This window comes from Pan paniscus, chromosome X, assembly GCF_029289425.2.
Source record: "Pan paniscus chromosome X, NHGRI_mPanPan1-v2.0_pri, whole genome shotgun sequence".
NCBI lineage: Eukaryota > Metazoa > Chordata > Mammalia > Primates > Hominidae > Pan > Pan paniscus.
Window position 1 is genome coordinate 110,657,803 of NC_073272.2, and position 27,568 is coordinate 110,685,370.

The 27,568-nt window shown below is 36.8% G+C and overlaps 1 protein-coding gene across 27 annotated transcripts in view; it reads left to right on the plus strand.

The window, feature by feature from the left end:
• Positions 1-27,568, plus strand: part of PAK3 (p21 (RAC1) activated kinase 3) — a 285,503-nt gene that overhangs the window by 222,956 nt on the left and 34,979 nt on the right. For all 27 annotated transcript variants that reach the window (XM_063601542.1, XM_055106615.1, XM_034949599.3 and 24 more), the window contains 3 exons: positions 7,312-7,375; positions 26,395-26,443; positions 26,774-26,886. In XM_063601542.1, coding sequence (XP_063457612.1) covers positions 7,312-7,375; positions 26,395-26,443; positions 26,774-26,886 — 226 coding nt within the window. The remainder of the gene's footprint in view (positions 1-7,311; positions 7,376-26,394; positions 26,444-26,773; positions 26,887-27,568) is intronic.

The window sequence follows — 27,568 nt, forward strand, 5'->3', positions numbered from 1 at the left end:
ATAAAATGACTGTTATTTGGTATCTGTTTCAAATCTCAATAGATGTATTACAACAAAAATGCTTGTATAGTTTTGTTAAGTTAGCTGACAGAGAAACAAGCATTATTTTCTTGGACCAAAATCTTGTGTTGCTTGTAAACTCTAGTGGTGCTAGAGCTGTGTCCTTATTATTTTGTTTATTCTGCTCTACACTGAGCAACATGGTGAAGAAGGGGAAGCTAATTTTGATTACATTTTAATTAAGAATTAAGTGGGGTTTTTTTTTCTCTACTGGACTTCATGCTTGGGCATAGAGAGAGTCATTTTCCCTCTAGCCAGCAGGCCACTTGTGACTGCCAACCTTACATTGGATTTGTAGATTTTGGCAGGGTGAACCTGCTGAGAAGTGGAGCAGTGCTTCTCATGAAGCAGATTCAGTGAACTATACTCCAAAGTCCACAAAGGCAGACTTTCCTGCTCCTGCTCCACCATTACCCTCGCTGTGCCTTCTCTCTGCCATTACGCCTTTGTCTAAGGAAAACTTCAGACAAGTCACTTAACTCCTCTGAGCCTCAATTTTTAACCTGTGAAATGGAGATAAGAATCATAACTACATTTTTGTGAGAGATAAGGTCTGGCTCTGTTACCCAGGCTGGAGTACACTGGCACAATCATAGCTCACTGCAACCTTGACCTCGTGGGCTCAAATGATCCACCTCAGCCTCCCAAGTAGCTACAATTTTAGGTGTGCGCCACCATGCCCAGCTAAATTTTTTATTTTTTGTACAGATGGGATCTTGCTGTGTTGCCCAGGCTGGTCTTGAACTCCTGAGCTCAAGCAGTCCTCCTGCCTCAACTTCCCAATGTGCTGGGATTACAGACAGGAGCCACCAAGCCTGGCCCATTACTACATTTCAGGACTCTGTCTATAGGATGGATTTTAAGGAGCTCATCCTATGGTTAAGAGGGCAGATACTGGAGTCAGAAGGATCTACATTTAAATCACAGATCCATTGCTATTAGCTGTGTCACCTAGGGCCAGTTATTTAAATTTTCTGGGCCTCCATTTTCTCATCTAAAAAGTGGGGATAATGATAATATAAAAACCTCAGCAGCAGTATCAGGCACATCATAGGGGCTCAATAAGTGGTAATTATTATTACATGGGTATAAAGCCTTCATAAGATAATACAATGGGTCAAGCTTTGAAATAAGTCATCACTGGGTCTGAGTCATAGACTTATATTAGCTGTCTGTCCTTAGTCAAGTCACTTAACATCTCTGAACATAATTTTCTTCATCTGAAAGATGGAGATAATAATTGTACCTATATAATAGGGGTTGTGTGAGGACTAAATAAGTTAAAGTATATAAGACATCTAGCACAATAAACAGTAATATAAAATTGTTATTATGCTATTTTTACAGAGTGAGAGTGATCATATTTTTCAGCATAAAAATGGGGGTTTGGGGTCTTACAGTGTGACAGAATGATTGAAACCAGGAATAATCCCAGATGTATGATTACTGTACAGAAGCCATCAAGTATCTTGGACTCAAAGGCCCCATTGGGGCTTGGGGAAAAAGTAGAGCAGCCTGTGCTGAGAGGCAAAAGAGGAAAAAGGGAAACAGGGAGGCAGAAAGATAGCCAATATCCCATACCAGAGTGGACCTCATAAGCATGGTGAAGAGTAGATGGCAGCCTCTACTAAACCATCCTTACCTTCAGTGTCAGGGGTCTGGTTACTAAGAGGTGGGCAGCCCAGACCACAGAGCTATTCATCTTCCATGCAGATGCTGATTGTGGTGGCCAGAGCAAGAGGTCATTATTGGCTGAAATGAACAGGTCATCTTTCAGTTTTACACAGACAAATAGCCTGGGTCTGGCTTGTTCATTGTGGTCTGTCTAGATCTGTTGAAAAATACAGAAACAAGAACAGAAAACCAAACACTGCATGTTCTCACTCGTAAGTGGGAGTTGAACAATGAGAACACATGGACACAGGGAGGGGAATATCACACACCGGGGCCTGTCGGGGAGTAGGGGGCTAGGGGAGGGATAGCATTAGGAGAAATACCTAATGTAGATGACGGGTTGATAGGTGCAGCAAACCACCATGGCACCTGTATACCTGTGTAACAAAACTGCACGTTCTGCACATGTACCCCAGAACTTAAAGTATAATAAAAAAGGAAACCACCACATTTTAGTGACAAATTTCAAAAGCCATTGACTGTCAGTAAAGTTGTGTAATACAGGAAATTTGTCTTCAACCTCCTTCCTCTGGGCCCCACTATCACCTACTCCTTGCCTCTCACCTCCCTCAGCATTCCCCACTCAAAACCCTTTTTCCTAATTCACCCTCATATAGAACTGATATCAATTTAGAGAATCATTTTACTTTTTCTCAGAAATCGAAATCTTCATTATGCTAAAAGGATAATCTTTTAATGGTGGGAGTTCACCTTAGCTTAATATGTCAGAAAATATATTGATGGGCTTTTCTGTCACTGAACTCATATCATGAATGCTATTTTCAAATACAAGTATTTAGCATTCTTAAAACCTGCACTTTAAAATGAATAGTTTATTTCTTCTTTAGGAAGTTCTGGTAGGAAATTGTTCTGGTATTGCTTTTTTTTCTTTTGATTTTGATTTGCTGATTTTAAAAAACTTTCTCCCTATTGTGTCACAGTGTTTTTTCTTTATCGTAATTTACAAAAGCAAATTATAATAACTAATGGAAAAGATCACTTTAAAAGCTTGTTTTGTGATTGAGAATGGTAAACAAGGCCTCTAGTATACTTGCCTAACATCAGTAGATGGCAGCACACACTCTCCTGTGAAGGGCGATGAGTGTGGAGACACCATTTTATTTGAATAGCAGTTAAGTTCAGAAGTGGAATCTCATCAAAATGGTTTCTTTTGGTAATCTTCATGAAAGGATTTATTTCCAGTTTTTTTCCCCCCTGCATAACATGGAAATAAAGGTTGAATAATTTATTACCATAAAGCCACATTAACTGAACCCCACCATTTGGAATGGGTCATAATTCAGAAAGTGGCTTGGGCTGAAGCTTATTTGCTTTTTCTATATGGAAAAAAGTTGCTTAGCAACTTAATAGTTAAACTTTTTTAGAAGACTATAAACTGCTTAATAAAATTATGGCTTCAAGTGACTTTAAAATCGTCATTTCATTAAAATAAAAAAGTCCAGGCCCTTGCGCATTAATAGCTAATTTGAATAAGGATGGCTCTCAGTTATATAGAAATCTGTTAGACAAGTTGAAAAATAAAAGACCAACTCAGAAATTGCTAACTTGGTGGCATTCTATAGATATAGCTCAAGTAAAATATATTCTCCAACCCTTGCCTTAAACCATGGAGCATTTACAAAGGGAAATAACTAATTGTATTTTATTGTAATTCAGCAAATATATCAATATATTCTACACACGGCATTGTGTGAGGAGGCACTGAAGATACAGAGATGAATAAGACATGGCTCCTGTACTTAAGACATAGTCTAAAAGGCAATATCAAATACCGTACACACACAAAGGAACCTATGCAGATGACTGTTTAGTACAGAGGGTAACTCAGCACAAGTGTTACATTGTGACCAAGACCTTAAGTGAACCAGGAAGAACTGTGGAATTCCCGTCATGTATATCATGTACATTTCTAGCCATAGATACAACATTGAATGGATGCCAGATGATTATGAAACCCTTCAGTTCTAATTCTTACAAGTCAAAGTTCCAAATAGATAGATATAGACATCTGATATATTAAGTACAGAGAGAGAGAGAACAAGGGCGAGAGAGAGAGAGAGAAGATACAGTAGTAGCACAGAAAAGTGAAGTTGTTAATTATTCAAGGGATCAGAGAAAGCTTCCCAGAAGAGGGAACATCTAAGCTAAGTTTGGAAGCATGAATAGGAACTTGCCACAGAGAAAATATGGGAAGGACATTTCAGGCAGCGAATGGCATGTAAAGAAGACTTGAAGCATATGTCCTGGAACTCTGACTTATTCAGTGTTACTTTAATAAAGAATTGGTGGTATATGGTGATACTGGCATTGTAGAAGAGGAAACTGAACTTTTAAGCAGGAGCTGATCATGAGCTACCATTAGTTTGTTATGCTTAGAGCATAAAGTTCTAGTGGGGAAGTGGTAAATGATGAGAAGAGAATGAAGCAGGAGCCAGATTAGGAACCTTGCATTGCCAAGGAGTTTTGGCTTTCATCTGTAGGTGTTAGGGAGCTGTCAAGTAATCCTGAACCAGAGAATCACATTATCAGGTCTGCACTTAGAGGATCCTGATAGAGATGTAGAGCCTTGACTAAAGAGGGCAGCAGCTAGACTAGGAGTCCAGTTAGGAGGCTGTTGGAATAACCCAGGAAAAAGATGATGAAAGCCCAACTAAAGCAGTAGTAATGAGGAAGGAACACATTCAAAAGATGTCTAGGAGGTAACAAGATATAGGCCCTTGGTGGACAACTGCATGTGGTAAGTGAAAGTAAGAGTCAATGATGACTCGCAGATTTCTGACTCAGGCTACTGAGTAGATGGATTGGCAGTACTACTGACTGATAGTGGAAATACAAAAGAAAAAGTATTATAACAACCCATATATTAGCTAAGTCTTATTTAACTTAATTTAAAAGTGAACTTTCATTAAAAAAAAACCAACAACTTGATGAGTAATCTATGAGTGAAATGTTTAACTAATTATTTTTCTCAAGGTATACTATCTACTGCTGTTAGGTCTAAATTATGTTGTCTACTAGCCCAGAGAATAAACTGTTGTGTAAATTAGCATGAAGTATTATCTGTAGCACATAATTGAGCACTTAAATACATATTTTCTTGTTCTCATTCATTTAATCAACAAATATTTGTTTAGTAGCAGCCACTGTTCTAGGCTCCAAAGTTACAGGGATGAAAGGACAAAGTTCCTGCCCTCAAGAAGCAGCATGTAAGTCTCAGTGAAATGATCAGAGAAGACTTCATAAAGGTGGATAATTTGAGATTTTATTTAAATGACAAATAAGAATTCATGGGTTAGATAGGAAAGGAAAAGGGGGAGCACATGCAAAGCCCTAAGCACTAGATAGTGATAGCATTACTAGGATATAAAGTAGTAAGGGTGGAGAAAAAGAATAATATAAAGCTAGACTGGTTAGATAGGAGCCAGATGATGCTGAAGGGTGAAGGACCTTCTCTGTCTAACTACAGAAATAGGATTTGATCCTGCAGTGGGCAGGAGCTTTTAAGGAATTATGAACAGTGGAGAAAAATCACTCTGATATAGGGTTATTGTACATCTCAGTCTGTCCAGGACAGTCTCATTTTATGAATAGTATGGTCCCCCTTTTCCAAAGGCATGGTGTAAGAGGAACTAGAGAAAGCAGAGTCTATGAGTAGGTTATGACTGGCACAATTGTTTGAATAAGAAGTATTGAAAGCCCGAACAATAGCAGTGGCCATGGGCATAGAGAGAAGAGTATGAATACGAGTGACAACTAGAAGATAGAATTTACAGATCTTCTCTTGATTAGTTCATATGTGAAAATCTTGCCTTACCAACCAACTGTACACTTCTTTGTACCATGTGTTAGTAAGATATAACTCAAAGATAATAATATGACATGTTTGCTTCCAGAAAGAAAGGTGGGCCAGAGGCCTCCAAATAAATGATGCCCTTCAAAGTATACCCTTGAGAAGCTGCACCCTTATTCCCATGATTGTTCTATAACCCCAAGATTTTTCTGGACCTATTTGAACACTGCATTGAAGAGTCAATGCCACTTCTGTGGTATTTATTCTGAGTGATAGCAAGTATTCATCCTCTGAGTGATGGACTGGATTTTTTTGAAATAGCAAAACTATTATTTTTAAAGAGCCAAACATGATAAATTAATAGTTTTCTTATGTAGCTTATAAACTTACTAAAAAAATGTTTGGAGCAATCTATAGAAACAGAAAGTAGATTAGTGGTTGCCTAGATATGTTTTGGGAACTAAGGGAAGATGGGGAGTAACTGCTAACAAGTAAGAGGTAAAAGGTTTCTTTCTGGAATAATGAAAACATTCTAAAATTAGATCATGATGACATTTACACAACACATTAAATATGTTAAAAACATTCAATTGCACACTCTAGGTCACTGAACTTTATGGCATGTAAATCATATGTCAGTAAATCTGTTCAAATCTTTGGAGCACTAGCAGTGTCCTAGGTTTGGAAATATATGTTTCGAACACGCATGGGTCTCATTACTTTATGATCAAACTTTGTTCTTCATTAGACTCATTTCCATCCCCACACCCTTAGCACTGTGCTAGGTACATAGTAATTACTCAATAGATATTTGTCCAGCAGAATTGGATATAACATAGTGCTTAACTTCAATTCAGAGAAGACAGTGATTTTACTAAATAGTGTAGATAAGTTCTTAGATTGTTTTTTAGCGATTATACCAATTTATGTACCCACCATCAGTGTACAAGGGTTCCAATTGTTCTACATCATTGATAACGTTTGGTATTGACAACCTTTTTAATTTTAGCTATTCTGATCGGTCTGTAGTGTTAACTCATTCTGGTTTTATTGTGTATTTTCCAGAATGTTTATGAGCCTGAGCACATTTTTGTATTTTATAACTTCAACTTTTGTTATAGATTAAAGGGTACACATGCAGGTTTGTTACATGGGTAAATTGTGTGATGCTGAGGCTTGGGACTCTAATGATGCCTTCACCTAGGCAGTGAGCATACTATCCAATAGGTAGTTCTTCAGCCCTTCTCCCTCTCCTCCCCTGTCTAGTGATCCCCAGTGTTTATTGTTCCTATCTTTATACTCGTGTGTATTCATTGTTTAGCTCCCACTTATAAGCGACAACATGCAGTATTTGGTTTTCTTTTCTTGCATTTGTTTGCTTAGGTTCATGACCTCCAGCTCCATCCCTTTCTTAGATTTTTTTTATATCCTAATATATAGTATTATGAGAACTTTTTATAGATGTTGGGTTGTGACAAGTTTTTTTTGTTTTCCAAATATCAGTAATTTTGAATATAAGCAAAATGGGTTATTATTACTACTTTAATTACTATAAAACTATTTGTTATTTTAGTAAGTAGAAAGTATCATTTTTATGTAAATTATAGAAATCCCATGGGAGTATTTGTCTAATGTTTTATTTGTCACTGACTCTGGCATCTTAATTTTCATTATTAAATTAAAAAACAGTCAATCAATTTCTATTTCTCTCTCTCTCTCTCTCTTCCACCTCCTCCTCTTTTCTTCTCTCCCCACCCATCTCTTAGGAAGCATTGTGAGTGTTGGGGACCCAAAGAAAAAATACACAAGATTTGAAAAAATTGGTCAAGGGTAAGTGATTGTTATTTGAAATATAAAAAGATGAGTACAAGCAACATACATTAAAATTAAAATTCAGTAAGAGCTTGGGTTTCTGGTAAATTATGCTTCTCATTTCCTAGATTATATTTATGTCTTGCATTCTCAGTATTGGCCTTTCAGGGGGAGTGCTGACAACAGTTACAACATTAACCTAGGAACACATCCTGCTGAAATCTTCATTATTGTTGGGCTGACAGTAAATTCTGTGGGGACATTTCGATCCTATGTAGTTAGAAGATTCAAACAGATTTCTCTAGAAAAAGCAGTAGGGTTATGGAAACTTCTAGCTTACGTAAAAACCCCCTTTATCGCAGTTCCCCCTACAGCCACATGGATGGTATGATTAAGATCCTGTTTTATTGTCAAAATGTAGAGTGACAAACTGAGGGTGGGGAATGTCCTTATGGAATGATCCGGAGGTAGGCAGAGTTGACTATCTGAGTATGGAGGAAACAGACAATAATCCCTAAATGAGACCTAGTGCATCATTTTCACTTAATATACTTGTTAAAGATAAAGATTCCCAGGCCCCACTGCCAAAGATTTGATTTAGAGTCTGGAGTGGGGTTCAGTGATCTGAACTTTGCAAAAGTCCCTCAGATAATCCTGATAATCAGCAAGACATGGGTACCATTGCATTAGATTATTCACTAAAGCTGAAGGCAGGAGTCACCAGTTCTGCAAGTCAACTGTACTAATGCATGTCTCTCAGGCCTCAACGTGAAACTAGGCAGGTGGATCTGAGCAGGCAACAGCATTTGAAACAGGGAAAAGTTTTATTTAAAGGAAAATGGAATATTCTTAAGGGACATCCTTAAATGAGGAGTGAGACACATATTCAGGGACACCAACTACTGTATGTCAGAAACAAAGATGGCACCTCAGACTTTTCCTGGCTGAGGCAAGGGGCTGAAGACAAAGGGTTACAGCCAATACGCTTGCAAAATTGTGCTAGCCCATCAGCCATTAGAATCTAATTATTTTAGGGTAAGAGAAGGTAGAATTTCTTCAAGAACCACACTGCTTTTCCTGGCATACTTAGGTTCAAAAAAGTATACATCATATATAAGCTTGACTATTTTTCATGATTTTATATTTTCTTTGTTTTTCCCCCTAGCTTTTGTACTAAAGTTTCTTTTGAAATTTCCAGTATATCTCAGGAAATAAGGGAAAGCATTCATTAGACGTTTGGGCTAGAGAAAAGGAGAGGCACTCATGGAAACTGTGCCTGGTGGGAATCAAGATGAGAAGACCCTAAGGGAGACAGAAACTCAGGAAGAAATGCATGGCCAAGTTTATTCTTCCAGTCAAAACCATAATGACATTGTATTTGAACTTTCCAGGGGGCTAAAATGTATTCTTATTTGCTCACAAAAAAGAAGAGTTTTATGGTCTCTAGAAGCTTCCTGTCACCGAATGGGTCAAATTAATATTTCTACTCATTGTTCTAAAACAGTGATAAACAACAGAACTTACTGTGATGATAGAGATGTTCTATATCTGTGCTGTCTAATATGGTAGCCACTGGCTATGTGTGGCTATGGGGCACTTGGAATGTGGGTAGTGCACATAAGAAACTGAATTTATGTGAGCTCATTTATTTGTTTAGCAGATATTTCTTGAGCACTAACTATGTTCCAGGCACTATGCTAAGTGCTAGAGAGACAGAGATGGGTAATGATGGTGTGGGCCCTCAAGGAACTTACAGTTTACACTGATAAGTGCTTGACAGAGGGATACAGGGTGCCAGAAGAACCTAGAGGCAAGCTTACTCAATTCAACCAAGTATAGAGCAGGGCCAGCTTCTAGAGCCATTTTCTCCCACCGGGAATTTTCCCTGTCTACTTCTGGTGGAGTTGTTGTTTTGCTTAAGTAAGAAACCTATACCTTCCCAAGTCTATATACAGACCTCAGCTCTCCTTCTTCATGCCTAAAGGGTAAATACCACCAGACAGATTGCAAAAAGACAGTATTATGTACTAAAGGGACTTAGAAAACAAAAGTTGGCTTTTAGATTTTATTTTCATCTGGTTGAGTCTCAGGTAGAGCTAACAATAGGAAGGGAAGGGATATTCAATCCACTTAGAAATAGCACTCCAAATCATTGTTGTCCAGTATGGTGGCCAGTAACCACATTTGGCTACTGAGCACTTGAAATGTGGCTAGTCCAAATGGAAATGTACTTAAGTATAAAAGGCACACCTGATTTCAAAACCTTAGTATGAAAAAATAATGTAAAATATCTCATTAATATATTTTTTATTGATTACATGTTGGGAAATTTTGCATACATTGGATTAAAGAAAATATATTATGAAAATTAATTTCACCTTTTAAAAACTTTATGTAACTCTAAGAAATTTTAAATATGGCTCGTGGCTCATGTTATATTTCTAATAGGCAGTAATGCTCTAGTTGTAGCCTTAACTGGGAGTTATTTGTTTATTAATTCGTAAAGTGTTTTTCCATGGTTGTTTTTTGGAGAGTGGGAGATGTTATAATTTTGTCTTGATTGTTCCAACTAAAAGCCAACTGAGCCAAAAATAGCATTGAATTTTAAAAGGAAAAAGTACAAGATGGTTTCAGATATCTCCCAGATACTAGGTAATGAAACAAGACTAATTTTGCCAAGAACAAAGATCAGGCCACCAAGCAACTTTGTGTAACAAAGAGATTTCCTCTCTTGGCTATTATTTATGCCTGTGACTTTTAAAGATGAAAAGGAAAGTTCTCTACCTCTGAGTCTCTTTGTACAGTCTTCACAACCTAAAATGAAAAAATCGAAGCATAAATCCTGCTTGCCACTGCAGAAAGGTCTATTTTAAATTCCCAGCAAGTTCATCATTTTAAAGAATGATACAGTAGCAGATAGTTCACTCATAGGCCCAACACAACTTTTTAATACATCCTTAGAGGGTATGGAGTCAATTGTATTCCTACTTTTGTCTTCTTTAGTGTTTAGCACGGTGCTTTTGCACTTAGTAGGCCCTCTAAAATAATTTTGTGCAGTTATGATCAACAGCTGGGTTCACTTTGGCCAGATTCAAAGAACTGCAAAGCTGTCTGCCAACTCCGTCTCTGTGGGTCTGTTTTTGCCTCAATAAATATTTGTTGAGCTAATGAAAATGTTTGTCTTTCCACTGCATCTTCTCACTCGTAAGTGGGAGTTGAACAATGAGAACATATGGACATGGAGGGGAACAACACACACTGGGGCCAGAAGGGGAATGGGGGGCGAAGGTAGTGAGAGCATTAGGACGAATAGCTAATGCATGCGGGGCTTAAAACCTAGATGATGAGTTCATAGGTGCAGCAAACCACCATGGCACACATATACCTAAGTAATAAACCTGCACGTCCTGCACTTGTATCCCAGAACTTAAAGTAAAATTAAAAAAATAAAAAAGAAAATGTTTGTCTTTCTAGCTATCTCTTTCCTCTGTCCTCTGTATTTACATGTGTATATACATGCCTATCTTGCTCCTCCTGTGTCTGTCTTTCCCTGTTTTTCCTCAGTGTGTCTTCACATTTTTGTCTTTCACAATGACTTGATCGGCCTCACCACATCTGATTCCTTTATTCTCTGGGTATTTGTGTGTGCTGCATATCTGTCTTCTTCAAGCATGTTGGCCTCACATTCTACTGCCCATTTTCACACACACCCCACAACCCAAATTGTCATAATATAAAATCAAGATGTATTTAAGATATAATCTGCCGGCTTAAATCTATTTACTATGATTTTATCATTTACTTAATTTACTAATTTTATTTTTTTGATCTTAGTAGATTGTTTTTCCTCAGTTCTTAATTATTAAAGTAAAGCAAAATATTGACTTTTTTCTTTCTGGACCAAAAAAAAAAAAAAACCCACCTCCCACTTATATTAACTTTCTTTTTACTTAAATGGCTTTCAACTGATTTTTTTTTCATTAATTACTGGCCTAAGTTATATAAACTAGTCTCTACTCTCAATATGTAGAGTTTTTTAAAATTAAATCTGTGTTTTTAATTGTTTTTGCCTTACCTATTATTACAGTGACATTCAAAATTGTTGTCAATAATCATTTGGTGTTAGGGATAATCAGCCCCAGTATTTTATTCTCAGCTCCAGAGAGCACAACAGTTCACTCACTCTCAGGAGCTGGATTTGAGAAGAGCTTCTCCATTAATCACCTTCATTTACTTGGAAAACTAAATTTTTTCTCCAGCATGGGTTTCTGCCATCCCAGCATTCAGGCCTGGGGCCAGAGAATTGGGCTCCATCTTCCATAAATCAAGTTCAGAATCACATGTCTAATCATTTGAGGCCATATCTGTGAGTTGAAGGCTAAAAATGACATTGTTTCACTGGGTTTGCTGTGAAAAGTGTTCTATAATTGGCTACCAAATCCAGACATTTTGAGCAAATTTATGCAAAGTTAAAAAATAAGGAAAGAAAGAAAAAAAGTCAGGTACCCCAAAATTATCATTAACTCAACAACATGAGTTTGTCAGAAATATATCCGGTGTGCACTTGAGAATCTTCACTTTCTAGAATAGTTATATAAAATAACTTGTTTAATAAATGAGGTAGAGTGAGACAACAAAGTCAAATATTTATTTTCAGTCAACAGCTATCAATGGCAACCCTGTGTAATTCCTGAATAAGCAATAGCTATGTAACAGAGGGCTGAATTTACAACGTTGGCAGCTGTCCTCACAGATTTCTCATTAATGTATTTGAATTCATGTTAGGGTCTTTCCTTAAATGAGAATGCACTGAAAAACAGGCCTTTTTTTCTCTTTCAGGTTCATATTGTCTTTTCTCTTCAACATTATAATAGAAAAATATTTTTGAGGAAGCAGCTCAGAGGATCCAGTTTAACAAGTACATTTTTAACATCAGTGAACCTTTAATGAGTGCCTACTATGTGTAATGGAGAGTAGCAGTTAAGAATCAGGTTCTCAGAGTTCACAGTGACCTCTATACTTGTGGTCCCCCTGAATACTGGACATGGAGAAGAGTTATATCAAGAAATAAGATGAACACCTACCCCCAATAATGTACCTTTCCTCTATATTTTATTCATACATTCATCTTCACTGTCATCTCTCATATGAATCACTCTTTGGCTGGCCTGGTCCTAATTGACCTTTTCTGTCTTTTGTTTTTCTGAATCCTACAGATTATATCTGTGCCGGCATGTATTCACCACTTATATCTTAGCTTGTCTAGACATGTAAAATTGCTTGAAACTTTGAGGAATGTAGAGGAATAAAGGGAGAATTTTTGAAAAACTTGAAGAAAAAGAAAGAGACAGGATTCTGAACTCAGGGCTGTAGAAAAATTATTCAATTTCTTTAAGCATCAGTTTTCTCTTTCATAGTAAGCAGAATGCACGTATCTCATAAGGTTGTAAAAATAAATGAGAAGGCATTTAAAGTCCTTAGCACAGTACATGGCACATAGTTAATTGCTCAGTAAATGCTAGTTATTATTAGGGATGAAAGACACACTCATATGTTGCTATTATATAGAACAGAATATAATAAGTATTGTGAAGAAATTACAAAGAGCTCTGTGGACAGAGAGGAGGGACAAATTATTTACAGCCAAGGAGTGGGTATGATGGATTCTTAGAAGAGGGTACACTTGAGAGTGACATTAGAGGGTATAGGAATTTAACAAGTAGGGTTTATAAGAAGTTGTGTTTGAATGCTTACTTCAGACTGTAGGTTTCATTCACTTTGGTATCCCTAAGGTCTGCAACACTGCCCCAGCATATATGCTCAAATATAAGGTAACACAATAAGATAATTTTAAAAAGTGTTTTGATGCACCTGCATACATAAACTGTTTATATATATATATATAGAGAGAGAGAGATATTTGTATATCTATATATCTATATATATATAGATATATGGTTGAAAGTCTACTTATGATGTTTGTTAATTTACTTTCATTTTCATATTTAAAACCACTTATATAAAGTATTATTTTGTAGAGATTTTTCTACTCTCATATTTCACGAGTGGTATAATTCAAAATCTTCTTATGTGTCTTTAACATCATTCTTTTTGTAATCACTAGAGATTATTTTTGAGTCTTCCAGCAGTTACTCAAATATATTACCTGACTTCCATCTAAGATATTTGAGATTTTGAACCCACATATAATTCTGTTCGTGGATATTTATTCCTAGTCACAATTACCCATTCATATAACATTAAGACTATTGTTTTTTGAATTTGTCCTGTAGGTGTATATTTAGGTCTTCATGACATATATCTACTATCTACTATATGACTTTTTAAAATTTCTATTACAAATTGTCATACTTACACAAAAATAGGGAAAATAACACAGGAACTGCTGTATTCTTATCACTCATATTAAATATTTATCAACAATTTTTAATAAAATCACAATGCCATTACATCTACAAACAATTAACAATTGCTTCATATCATTTAACTCCCAGTCTATAATCAGAATTCTCCACTTGCAACAAAACGCTATTTTTATAATTGATTTGTTCAAATCAACATCCAAAGGAGATCTACATATTGCATTTGTTGTATATCGTGTCTGTATACCCTGAAGCAGTCTCCTTTCTTTTTCCACTACCATTATCTTGTTGAAGAAACTGGTTATTGCCTTGTAAAATGTGGCACTTTCTGTATTTGTCTGTTAGTTTCATTAGCTGTCATTTAACTTGCTCTTCTAACTTCCACCTCTGGGATTCAGGGGATTCTCTTGCCTCAGCCTCTCGAGTAACTGGAATTACAGGCGTGTGTCACCATGCCCGGCTAATTTTGTATTTTTAGTAGATACGGGGTTTCACCATGTTGGCCAGGCTGGTCTTGAACTCCTGACCTCAAGTGATCCACCCACCTCAGCCTCCCAAAGTGCTGGGATTACATATGAGAGCCACCATGCCTGGCCAAATGCTTGCTTTTTTAATTACCAGCTTTCATTGTAAATAGTTAGCATGGAGTTGCATACGAAAGTGTTCCATGAGGGGTATTTTGATATTTTTAGTAGGGAAATTTTATTAAGTATCTTTATAAAGTCTTACAATTTTATATTGTCAATATGTTTCACTGAGTTGCATCTATTATTGTTTATGGTGGTCAAACTATTCCATCTTTAGCTAATGGGAGCCTCTTTCACTGCATTAGTTTTGACAGAGGTCTTTTAATAGCTTGTTTACGACATCCAACACTTGCAGTTATGTGATCATACCCTCCAAAATAACTTATTCACATCCTTTCTTTGTAATTCTGACAGGTACTCTCTATGAGCATCCAAAACTAGCATTAATTGAGAAGATATCAACCTAATATGTCCTTTCCAAACTGTATTTTATAGTTAAAAATAAACGAATATGGATAAGTACCAATCACATGAAAGATTTTTATAAGAACTTGCATATAAGGCAGCTCCATTTTTATGAGGAAAAATTGGGAGGAGAAAACCCTTATCTTGTATTTGAGTATATATGGTGCATTTCTGTGCATGCATGTATGTTTGTTGTAGGTATATTTTTAGCACAAGTGGTAACATACTATATATCTCCTTTTTTATTGTGTTTCTGTGTTTTAGAGATGGTTCTATGCTTGTACCTCATACTTTTTAAACAGATGCAGTGCTTTGTTATTTGAATAGTACCATAATTTATTGAACTAGGCCCTAAATGGACATAGACATTTAATTTGTATTTGATGTTTTGCTATTATAAACAAGGCTTCTGTGAAGATCCTTACAGATAAACCATTTTATACAAAGTTATCATTAGAATAGATTCCTAAAAGTGGAATTGTTATGTAAAAGGATATGTGCATTTTTCTTTCTGAGTTACCCTCCTTAGAGGTTTGTTTATTTAACACACCATCAATAATGTATGAGAGTGCCGGTTTGCCTGCACCTTTGCCAACACAGCTGTATTCACTTATTTGGGATTATAGTAGTATAATAAAAACACTCCCACACTGACTTTTTTTAAAAAGGAAAATAAATAATAAAGGAACTGTAACAAGAAAGCATGTGGCAAAACAAAAGGCTATCTTGAAGAATTAATTAGCCAATGTAGTCCATGTCTTTATAATGCCAAAGTATCTTTGTTACATGTTATATCTCTCCATAGGTTAGATTAGCTATGCAGCTATGTTTGACAGAAAGTGACAATGAGAGCATTTCTTGAAATCATTTTTCTCTTACACGTAGATATATATCTGGGCAAAGGAATTTTGTCTAACATCTGGATCTTTGTCAATCATATCATTATATAGAATGATGATATGTTCAATTCATCAATAATTGCTAACAAATTTTGCTACTAGCTCATGCGTAATCAAGCCCTCAGTCCCCCCCGTCTCTCTAAATTAGTTTTAGTTTTAAGACTACAGAAACTAAATATATAATGTTAGGTATTTTTCAGACTTATCTCTGCTACTCAGTGAGAAGCCCCTTTCTTCTTAATCTAACATGAAAGTCTCATATTGAAGATGAATAGCTTTGAAACTTATTTCTTAAAAGACTCGTTGAATAACAGTGTCGTTTAGAGAACCTGACAAAGCAGTGTATGCCATGGAACTCAGAGTGCTGAGAATAAAACCTCTGATTTTTTTTTTTTTTTGGTTGTTCAGGAAACTATGGGCAAGAGTGGTGTCTAGTGTGCTTATAGAAGTGATTCTTTGGGTAGGACCACCCACCCCAAAAGTATTTGCTTCTTCATCGGATCTATTTTGGGCCACACAAGGTAGAACGCTGCTATGAAGCACTAAATAGATGTAGTCTGAGTTCTATAAAAGGCTTTGTGATGTAGAAGATTGGAAATACATTAGCATTTGTGAAGAACAATGTTTATGGAGCAATGGAAGATGCTCTTTGTTCTACTTAATGCTCTTAAGTGCACTGTGTTGTGTGCTGTCCCTTGTAAAGAAAGATGATGCCACTCAATCAAACACCATTAGCAGAGTTTGCACGTTAAGTTGTTTTTTCCAGCCACAGTAATGAGCTTGTTTTAAGCCACCTGCCCCCCTTTCCTGTCCAGGCCTCTTGAATCCAATGGCACACACTGTGAAACAGCTGCTTAGATTTAATGTTGGAGTGAGTAGCCGAGAGTTATCTGGCCTTTCCAGGGATTAAGCCTTGTAATTGTGGCCTCATTATCACTGGACTATAACCCACCGAGCTCCCTGGCCCCACACCCATAATGTGTTACAGCTCTCTTTAAAATTAGATGACCGTGAATACTCTGAGAAAAGTCATGCCCTAGCTAAAGAACAGAAAATTCCCTGTTCTGATTTATAATCTTAGTAATTAAAGACTATACCATCTGGCCCCAGCTACATTCTGTGTACTTAGAGCAGTACTGAGATAACATGATTTTTACATAATTTTCTTTTTTAAATTTAGGGATGCATTTTTTAGAAGTAAATTACACAAAGGAAAACGCCAGAACTCTGTCTTTGGAAAAGTTATTGCATGTGATGGTAACATCATTCCTGAGCCCCAAAGAACACATCTCTCAACAAAACAAGTAACTATATGGTAGTATCAAACTATATATATACAGATATATATAGATATGTAATCTGTTTTTATGTCAGGTGCGTTAGTATAGTGAGACAATATCTAGATAGGAGCCTACAAGTAGTAACTTTTTTAATATTCAGCAAAAGATAAAGTCTATTTCTAAAAACTAACAGCAGTTCATTTTCAGCCACATGATCAATCTTAATTGAGTCGGCAAACAGAACAACAACTTGTGTGTGGTTATACCAAAGGAATAAAACATACCATGTCCTGGTACAAACTAAATGGCTTGTGGACAAAGTGAGTAGAAAATTAAAGGCAAGATAAACATTTTGGGGAGGCGACTTAGCATAACAGGTACGAACATGAGCTTTGGGAAGTACCACACTTGCACTTAGCACTGAGGTAAAAATGCTAAAGATCTATAGCAAAACATGAAATGGTGATTAAGAGCATGGGCTGTGGAGAGAAAGTAATGCATTTTTAAGCTCAGCTGCTGATTGTGCAACCTTAGGCAACCTACTTAACATTTCTTTGTTTCAATGTCCTCATTTGCAAAGTGAGGAAAATCTAATTTATCTCATAGAGTTGTACAGGGTGGGCATTAAGTGAGATCATTAGAGAGCTGCAGAGAGTATGGCTCCATAAGTGAAATAGCCTTTTTATAGCAGCAGCAGCAATAGGAATACATGTAAAAAAATAACCATTCTATATGGGGTTTAATCCTTGACTATGACCTCATTAGCACCAGATTTATATTTGTAAAACCTTAATGGGAATTTTGCCTATCTTTCTGGCTCCCTCATTCTTATTCCTACCAGATTCTTCTTGGACTTCATTGAGCCTTTAGACCTCTTGCCCTTTTTGTTTTCTCCCAGTATATGAGCTTCTTCCTAGGCTCACTTCTTCGCCCTTCTTTTCCTCTAATCCATTTCCATGCTGAAATCAAAGTGACTTATCTAAATTATTAGTCCTACCATGTTGCTGCTTTTACAACTACTCATGATCATGGCTTGACATTGGCACTTGGTGGGAAACATCAAAACCTGGTCAAGATTCCTGATAATGAAACTGACCTGCTTTATGAGGAAAAGGGAGAATTGTGAATTGTTTCTTTCTGGACCCTTCAGACTAGATGCCAGTGTTTCCATTTGAGTAGTAAGCGCTTGGCCATGTCAGGGAGAGACTGTTGACAAAGCATCTAATGTGATGCCAAGAACCCAGATGTACTTATCGCATTTTAATTGATGATGGGTCCCAATGGTTGAGAAATCTGTTGGTTTAGTATTCTTTAATCATAGTATAGTTAACTGAAAGATCTCTAACTTCAAGTTAGGAGACCTTTGTTACTTACTTGCTATGTTATCATGGGCCTATCCTTCCTGCTTTCTGGGCTTCAGATTTCTCATTTGTAATGAGGAAATTAAACTGGATGTTCTCTATTTTCCTTTGAGTCCTGATAATGCATGATTACTTTGTACTATCTGAGGGATTGAGATTTGGAATAAAAACAATACCTATCATAAAAGCATGTTCTTCCTACAGGAATCTGGCTTTAATATAACTGGAATGGAGTGATAATAGGGATCAATGTAATTAAATGTTTAGCATAAAAATCAAATTGACAGTGTTGCCCATTTTAGCACACCAGACCCAATACACTGGAGAATTAGGAATTTTAACCCCTATCTTTGTTAGTTTGAGTTTTGGCATCTTTACATCCTATAGTGCTGCGTGACACTGACTTTTGTTTTTTAATTATACTTTAAGTTCTGGGATACGTGTGCAGAACGTGCAGGTTTGTTACATAGGTATACACATGCCATGGTGGTTTGCTGCACCCATCAACCCGTCATCTACATTAGGTATTTGTCCTAATGCTATCCCTCCCCTGGCACCCCACCCCCCAACAGGCCCCGGTGTGTGATGTTCCCCTTCCTGTGTCCATGCGTTCTCATTGTTCAACTCCCACTTATGAGTGAGAATATACGTTGTTTGGTTTTCTGTTCCTGTGTTACTTTGCTGAGAACGATGGTTTCCAGCTTCATCCATGTCCCTGCAAAGGACATTAACTCATCCTTTTTATGGCTGCATAGTACTCCATGGTATATATGTGTCACATTTTCTTAATCCAGTCTATCATTGATGGGCATTTGGGTTGGTTCCAAGACTTTGCTATTGTGAATAGTGCTGCAATAAACGTACATGTGCACGTGTCTTTATAGTAAAAAATGATTTATAACCCTTTGGGTATATGCCCAGCAATGGGATTGCTGGGTCAAATGATATTTCTGGTTGTAGACCCTTGAGGAATCGCCACACTGTTTTCCACAATGGTTGAACTAACTTACACTCCCACCAATGATGTAAAAGCATTCCTATTTCTCCACATCCCCTCCAACATCTGTTGTTTCCTGGCTTTTTAATGATCACCATTCTAACTGGCGTGAGATGGTATCTCATTGTGATTTTTGATTTGCATTTCTCGACCAGTGATGATGAGCTTCTTTTAGTATGTTTGTTGACCGCATAAATGTCTTCTTTTGAGAAGTGTCTGTTCATATCCTTTGCTCACTTTTTGATGGGATTGTTTTTTTTCTTGTAAATTTTGTTTAAGTTCCTTGTAGATTCTGGATATTAGCCCTTTGTCACATGGATCGATTGCAAAAATTTTCTTCCATTCTGTAGGTTGCTTGTTGACTCTGATGATAGTTTATTTTGCTGTGCAGAAGCTCTTTAGTTTAATTAGATTCTATTTGTCAATTTTGGCTTTTGCTTCCATTGCTTTTGGTGTTTTAATCATGAAGTCTTTGCCCGTGTCTATCTCCTGAATGGTATTGCCTAGGTTTTCTTCTAGGGTTTTTTATGGTTTTAGGTTTTATGTTTAAGTCTTTAATCCATCTTGAGATAATTTTTATATAAGGTGTAAGGAAGGGGTTCAGTTTCAGTTTTCTGCATATGGATAGCCAGTTTTCCCAACACCATTTATTAAATAGGGAATCCTTTCCCCATTGCTGTTGTAGATGTGTGGCATTACTTCTGAGGCCTCTGTTCTATTCCATTGGTCTATGTATCTGTTTTGGTACCAGTACCATGGTGTTTTGGTTACTGTAGCCTTGTAGTATAGTTTGAAGTCAGGTAGGATGATGCCTCCAGGTTTGTTCTTTTTGCTTAGGATTGTCTTGGCTATATAAAATTTCAGGCCAATACCAATGATGAATATTGGTGCAAAAATCCCCAATAAAATACTGGCAAACTGAATCCAGCAGCACATCAAAAAGCTTATCCACCACAATCAAGTTGGCTTCATCCCTGGGATGCAAGGCTGGTTCAACATACAAAAATCAATAAACGTAATCCATCCCTTAAACAGAACCAATGAGAAAAACCTGATTATCTCAATACATGCAGAAAAGGCCTTCAGTAAAATTCAACACCCCTTCATCCTAAAAACTCTCAATAAACTAGGTATTGATGGAACATATCTCAAAATATTAAGAGCTATTTATGACGAACCCACAGCCAATATCATACTGAATGGGCAAAAGCTGGAAGCATTCCCTTTGAAAACCAGCATAAGACAAGGTTGCCCTCTCTCACCACTCCTATTCAACATAGTGTTGGAAGTTCTGGCCAGGGCAATCAGGAAACAGAAAGAAATAAAGGGTGTTCAAATAGGAAGAGAGGAAGTCAAATTGTCTCTGTTTGCAGATGACATGATTATATATTTAGAAAACCCCACCTTCTCAGCCCAAAGTCTCCTTAAGCTGATAAGCAACTTCAGCAAATTCTCAGGATACAAAATCAATGTGCAAAAATCACAAGCATTCCTATACACCAATAATAGAGAGCCAAATCATGAGTGAACTCCTATTTACAATTGCTACAAAAAGAATAAAATACCTAGGAATGCAACTTACAAGGGATGTGAATGACCTCTTCAAGGAGAACTACAAACCACTCCTTAAGAAAACAAGAGAGGACACAAACAAATGGAAAAACATTCAATGCTCATGAATAGGAAGAATCAATATCGTGAAAATGCCCATACTGCCCAAAGTAATTAATGGATTCAATGCTATCCCCATCAAGCTACCATTGACTTTCTTCACAGAATTAGAAAAACTACTTTATATTTCATATGGAACCAAAAAAAGACACCAACTTTTAAAAATTAAAGTGAATTAAGGTTTTATTTTGTAAATATATGCATGGAGATATTTTGATATACCCCAGGCCGTTGCAAAGCTCATCTTTGGGAATCAGCACAACATGGTTGGCATGAAGATTGTTTCTTTGGGAGTATACACTACTGTGCTTCAGTTATTACAAGGAGAGTGCTTCCCAACTTCACCAAGATCCCTTCAATTATTTGTCTTTGTAAACCCTGGGTTATAAATAATTTTGATGATTGAACTGTATTTATTAATAGTTTATTTATTGTACTTTATTAAGCAAAAAATACATATAACTGCTAATTAAAGCTTTTAATCATCATGTGATATCCAACATAATTACAAGTTGATATAATTCTAGCTAAAAGGAAGTATATGTGATATTTGAATTAGCTGTTCTCAGGTAATTGTCAATTTTTTTGTTATGAATTTTGAAACATCAAATATCTTGAAAACTCCTAGATACTTACAGAGCTTCCTTATGATCCACACACTAGAATTTGAGAATGTAATGAATATGTTAGGAAATAATCAACCAAATAATAATTATCATTATTGCTAATATTTATTGGGAAATCACTGTATGCCAGAACTATATACATTTAATCCTCCTTTAATCCTAAATCACAAAGAAACTAAATTACTTACCCAGAGTCTGACAACTAGGAACTAGTAGGACTTGAACAGGGGAGGTTTGAATGAATGGGAGTGAGGACTACTGTTCTCAACCCAGCAGTGAGCAATGAGAGAGCTTTAATAGATGAATTTTGAAGGAAGTTGAGATCTCTTGAAGGAGAGATTCATATTTATACCCGTTGAATTTTAAATTGTTAGAATATGGAAAAGCATCAGAACTGGGGTGCAGAAATATGTTGGGGGTGCTAAGACAGAGCTGGGGAAAAGGTGGTAAATTTTAATTTGCAGGTTAGTACCTGAATTTGTGCATTCGAGTTGAAGGTTGTGCAAAGGCTAGAAGTTGCACAAACCAATAACTTATTGGTCAGAGCAGGGAGTTCCAACCACCTAACAACATGTTTGGTTTGGGGGGATTGGTAAGTGTGGTAGGACAGGATATTACCATTTTATGACAAGAGAACCAGGGTACAGGGTAGGGAAATGCATATATATATATATATATACACACATTACACAATTGCATATATGGAGTAAGCAGGGAGGGGAGGTGAGGAGAAAGGCTCATTTTTAGTTAGCAGCTGGTGCTCTAGAGTTTCAGGATATTTAAACCTCTGTGGATTAGTAATTTGTCACAATTTTATACCACTGGATGCCATAAATCCCAGGATATTGAGATTCCAGGGTTAGAACTCCAGCAATTTTAATACAATGAAATGCTGAGGGTGCTGGAGGACAAAAAAAAAAACAAAACCCACAAATTTGAAAGGTAAAGCTCTGAAAATGTTAAACATGAATCCCCACTTGCACTCCAAGTCAATCACAATTTTAGCCCTCAGGACAGTGGGAATGGGCTTGGGGGTTAGGGAGACAGAGGTTGAATAACAGAAAGGGCACCTGGGCAGGTATTTTGGGCCTCCCTCCCTAGCTTTAACTGGGGCAACTCCCAATTTATTTGTTTAATATATTGAGGGTTTCTTCATACAGTTTCATTTCACAAAGGCGTTCCAACTTTCAAAGAAAAGGGTAAAACCACTTCCCTAGGGGGGAAGAAAGGATGTGGAACCTCTAAAACGTGTTCCAATAGTTTACCTCAGCCTCTGTCCTTTTGGAAATAGGGGCAGATGTTAGCAAGGATGCTTTGGCTGGGAGATTGGGATGGGCCAACTAATAGTTCGGTGTACCAGTCATCCCCTACTGTGAAACCAATAACAACAGCGGCAACAACAAATGATGATCATAGCAGTTACCATATAGACATCAACTCTGATCTGGCACAGGGCTAAATGCTTACATAGATTGTGCCATGCACAATCTCTACATGTAATTCTCTACAGCCCTGTGAAATAGGAACTATTATCTCATTTTGCAGATACTCTCACTCTTTTGCATCTAAAGGAATTGTGCATGCGGCCTAAATACATGTGAATAAACCAGAGTCACTTTTATTTATTTATTTTTAAATTTTATTTTAGGTTTAGGGAGTACATGTGCAGGTATGTTACCTGGGTATATTGCATAATGCTGAGGTTTGGGGTACGAATTATCCCATCACCCAGAAGTCAGCATAGTACTCAACAGTTAGTTTTTCAACCCTTACCCTCCTCCCTCCTTCCTCACTCTAGTAGTCCCCAGTGTCTATTGTTGCCAGCTTATGTTCATGCGTACCCAATGTTTAGCTCCAGCTTAGAAGTGAGAACATGTTGTATTTGGTTTTCTATTCCTGCATTAGATCCCTTAGAATAATGGCCTCCAGCTCCATCTATGTTACTGCAAAGGACATGATCTCATTCTTTTTATGGTTGCATAATATTCCATGGTGTACATGTACCACATTTTTCTTTATCCAATCCAGCATTCATGGGCCCATAGGTTTGTTCCATGTCTTTGCTATCATGAATAGTGCTGCAATGAACATACAAGTGCATGTGTCTTTTTGATAAAGTGATTTATTTTCTTTTGGATACATACCCAGTAATAAGATTGCTGGGTCAAATGGTAGTTCCGTTTTAAGTTCTTTGAGAACTCTCCAAACTGCTTTCCACAGCGGAAGACCTAATTTACATTCCCTCCAGCAGGGTATAAGTGTTCTCTTTTCTTGGCAGCCTTGCCAACATCTGTTGTTTTTTGACTCTTTAATAATTGCCATTCTGACTGGTGAGAGATGGTGTCTCTTTGTGGTTTTGATTTGCATTTCTGTGATGATTATTGATGTGGAGCATTTTTTTCGTATGTTTGCTAGGTGTCTGTATGTCAAAAGGCATTTTTAAATCATATTTTGCAATTAGATTTAAGTAGTTTCTCAGGACTTATTGCGGCTGAAATATACACCAAGTCGAGGTGATCTATTCCTTTGAACTCAAATAAGTTCAGAAGGACAAATCACACACCAGGCTCTGAAGTCAGGAATGTTTGTTTGCTTATTCCAAGAGCAAAGTGCTTTATTTAGATTTAAGTAGAAGAAAGGTTTTCTTCACAGAAAGGAAAAGTCATATTGGCATTGCATGTTTGCTTAAAAGATTTTTATTAATTTGTTCATTCAACAAATATTTATTGGGAACTAACTGTGAGCTCTGAGCCCAGAATCTCACACTTACAGAAGTGAGGAAATGATTTGTCTGATATAAGCCTCAAGCCTAAGAAATTTCTAGAATTATCAAATCCCGGTTTAGGTGGCACCTATTGATTAAGTGTGATTTTTCAGCCCAGTTCCAATCGATATTTAGAAACACAAGCAGAGTGAGGAGGGTAGTAGAGTTGTAGATTATAAATCATAGAATTAAAGAACCTTAGAAACAAAGTAGCTCATTTCCTGTACTTTAAAAGCAAGAGAGTCAGACAGACATGGGTTGTTAACTGTGTAACCTTGGGCAGGTAACCTCTCTGAACCTCAGTTCATCATATGTAACATGGGAATAATAGCATCTGCCTTATAAAAATATGGTAAGGATTACATAAGATAAATTATCTAAAGTTCTTAGTGTAGTGTCTGACATATACAACATACTCAGTACATGTTTACTGTTATTGTGATACCTGTTTTCCATGTGAGGGGACTGAAAGTGAAAGGAAGTAACTAGCGCAAAGTCACATAGCTTGATGATGTTAGGACAAATATTAGAACTCAGATCTCTACTAATAGTCAAATATGCCTTATACTACACACCGAGTTTACTCCCTGAGAGCCAGGTCATATACACTTCCTGGACCTGTGAGAAATATTTGGGCTAATACAAGGAGAAGGGAAAAGAATGACAAGGAAGTGCCTGACATAAGAAAATAATTCCTGGACTCAGAAAACAAAACAGCAAGGATGAAATAGAGAACAAGAGAAATAATTACCAGAAAGTTTACAGAGCAATGTTGGAGCATTATAACATGTAGTCAATCACAGGACTGATCTCTATTCTAACTCCTTTATTCACTAAAAGCGAAATTGACTTTTTTTCTTTTTCTTGAAGGTGTTGGTGGGAGGTGGTTTAGAATGCATTTGTGATTCATAGAAGGTTACTGTGAATGCAGCTTACTATACAATTTCTATTTGCAAAGCAAGGGAACCCCATAAATGAAGTTAGAATGGAAGCAAGAGTACTGCTAAGATATAAAGAATGATACATTATTAATTTTTTTGAGACATGGACTGGCTCATTATTAATTTTTTTGAGACACCCAGGCTGGAGTGCAGTGGCACAATCACAGCTCACTGCAACCTCGACCTCCTGGGCTCAAGTGATCCTCCCATCTCAGCCTCCTGAAAAGCAGGGACTACAGGCATGTGCCACCACACCTGGCTAATTTTTAAATTTTTCATAGAGACTGGATCTCACCGTGGTGCCCAGGCTGGTCTCAAACTCCTGGGCTCAAGCAATCCTCCCGCCTCAGCCTCCCAAAGTTTTGGGGTTACAGGTGTAAGCCACTGCACCAGGCCCAGAAATGATAGATTTTAAAAGAATATTGGGCTGGAGTGACACCTCATAGTAGAAGTTGTTGAGAAATTTAGTAAAAATAAGAAAACAATGGCTCAATAATAAAGTCATGTTGCTATTGCTTCATGTAGCTATAGTACAGTACAGCACTGAGAGAGATTGGTCTTTAGATGAAGATAGTCTTAAAAATTGGAAATATATGAAAAGAACCACTCGGTTTCTATACTAAAAGGGAAGGTTAATTTATACTTGCCTAAGCAAAAGATGATATATTCTTTCCTAAACTATTCTTCAGTTTAATGAAAGGCCTGCAATGTTGGTTATTACAAAATTCAAGAAATATTTAGGGGATTCCAGGAGTTTCCTAAAAGAAGCAAGGCCATTTTGCTCAATTTATTACTGCATAGTGCATGACACTCCGACTAGTGCCAGAAAGTCTGACTGGAGTTCCTAGTCCACCACAAGGGATACATTGTGATTGTTTCAGGTGCATATGCTGTATAAAAAGATTGTTCCAATACTGTACACTTAAAAATTTGTTAAGAGGGTAGATCGCCTGTGCTTTTTTTTAATCACAATAATAATTTTTTTTAAGGTTGTTCCTTTTCTTACCTCATAATTTTGAGTTTGCTAATTTTCCTCCCCTCAAAATAATTACATTTTATTTCAAGTAAAATATATTGGTAACAGCTTGATTGCTTATTCTTTTGATAATTTTCACCTTCACAGGGCATCAGGTACTGTTTATACAGCACTAGACATTGCAACAGGACAAGAGGTAAGTGCTAACGTTCAATCCTGATTTTTATTTTCTTTTATTCATATTTAACAGTTATCTTCTTCGATGGCAACTTCGCCTAAAAAAAAAATGGGTAGCACTGGGTTGACATAGGTGTTTACTTCCTTGGTGCCCAAAGCCTCTGAAGTGAGTAGTTTACCCATGATTAACCAAAAAATAAAAAAAAAGTGGGGGGCATGTGTTTGTGGCACAGGGAAAGAGCTTAGTAAATAAAGAATGTGTGTGTTTCACTCTATGTCCCCCAAAATATGAATATTCATGTTTATTATAATGATTGCAATTCATTCTTGTATTTTAATTGCCATTCAGGTGGCCATAAAGCAGATGAACCTTCAACAGCAACCCAAGAAGGAATTAATTATTAATGAAATTCTGGTCATGAGGGAAAATAAGAACCCTAATATTGTTAATTATTTAGATAGGTAAGTGTTTTGTCTTATTATGTACTTATATTCTTTGTGGGATGTCATTTTTTCTTGGCAAATTACTTTATTTGGGATTCGTTCATTTAACATTCTGCAAATATTTCTCAAATGCTACAGTGTAGTAGAGTATTAGATCTATTGCTAAACTTGCACTCACTTAGCTTTGTCCACATATCAGACACTTGAAGAAACATTTTATGGTCTTGGTTGTAAATTTCATTTTGAGAATCATAGCTCCATTTTGGCAGAAAATAGACCATTGCATATAGGAGGGAGTAGTGGTTTAAACATTACATCAAGTGTTTGTCTGGAGCCAGTACAATTTCTGGGAGTCTAAGTGAAGAAGGCCGACTACAATGGCTTTAATGGGTGCTTTGTGATTAACTAACAGTGAGGTCTAGGGAATTCAGACTTTAATCTCAAACCTTTTTCCTAAACCTGGTAATTAATGTCTCTTTATCAGTGGTATTAACAGTGTGTTATAAATAGGTATTTAAAGGCAGCACTAACTCTTCACTTGTGGTTAACATCTGTCTCATTCAATTTCAAAAAGAGTTTGTTTAGTACCACTGTGCGGTGTTCTCTGGAGGGGATACAAAGAAACTAAATCTAGGTCTTCAAACTCAATAAGCTTAAGATACTGTTTTCTGCTTTTTGGGCCAGGTAGACCAATGTTACA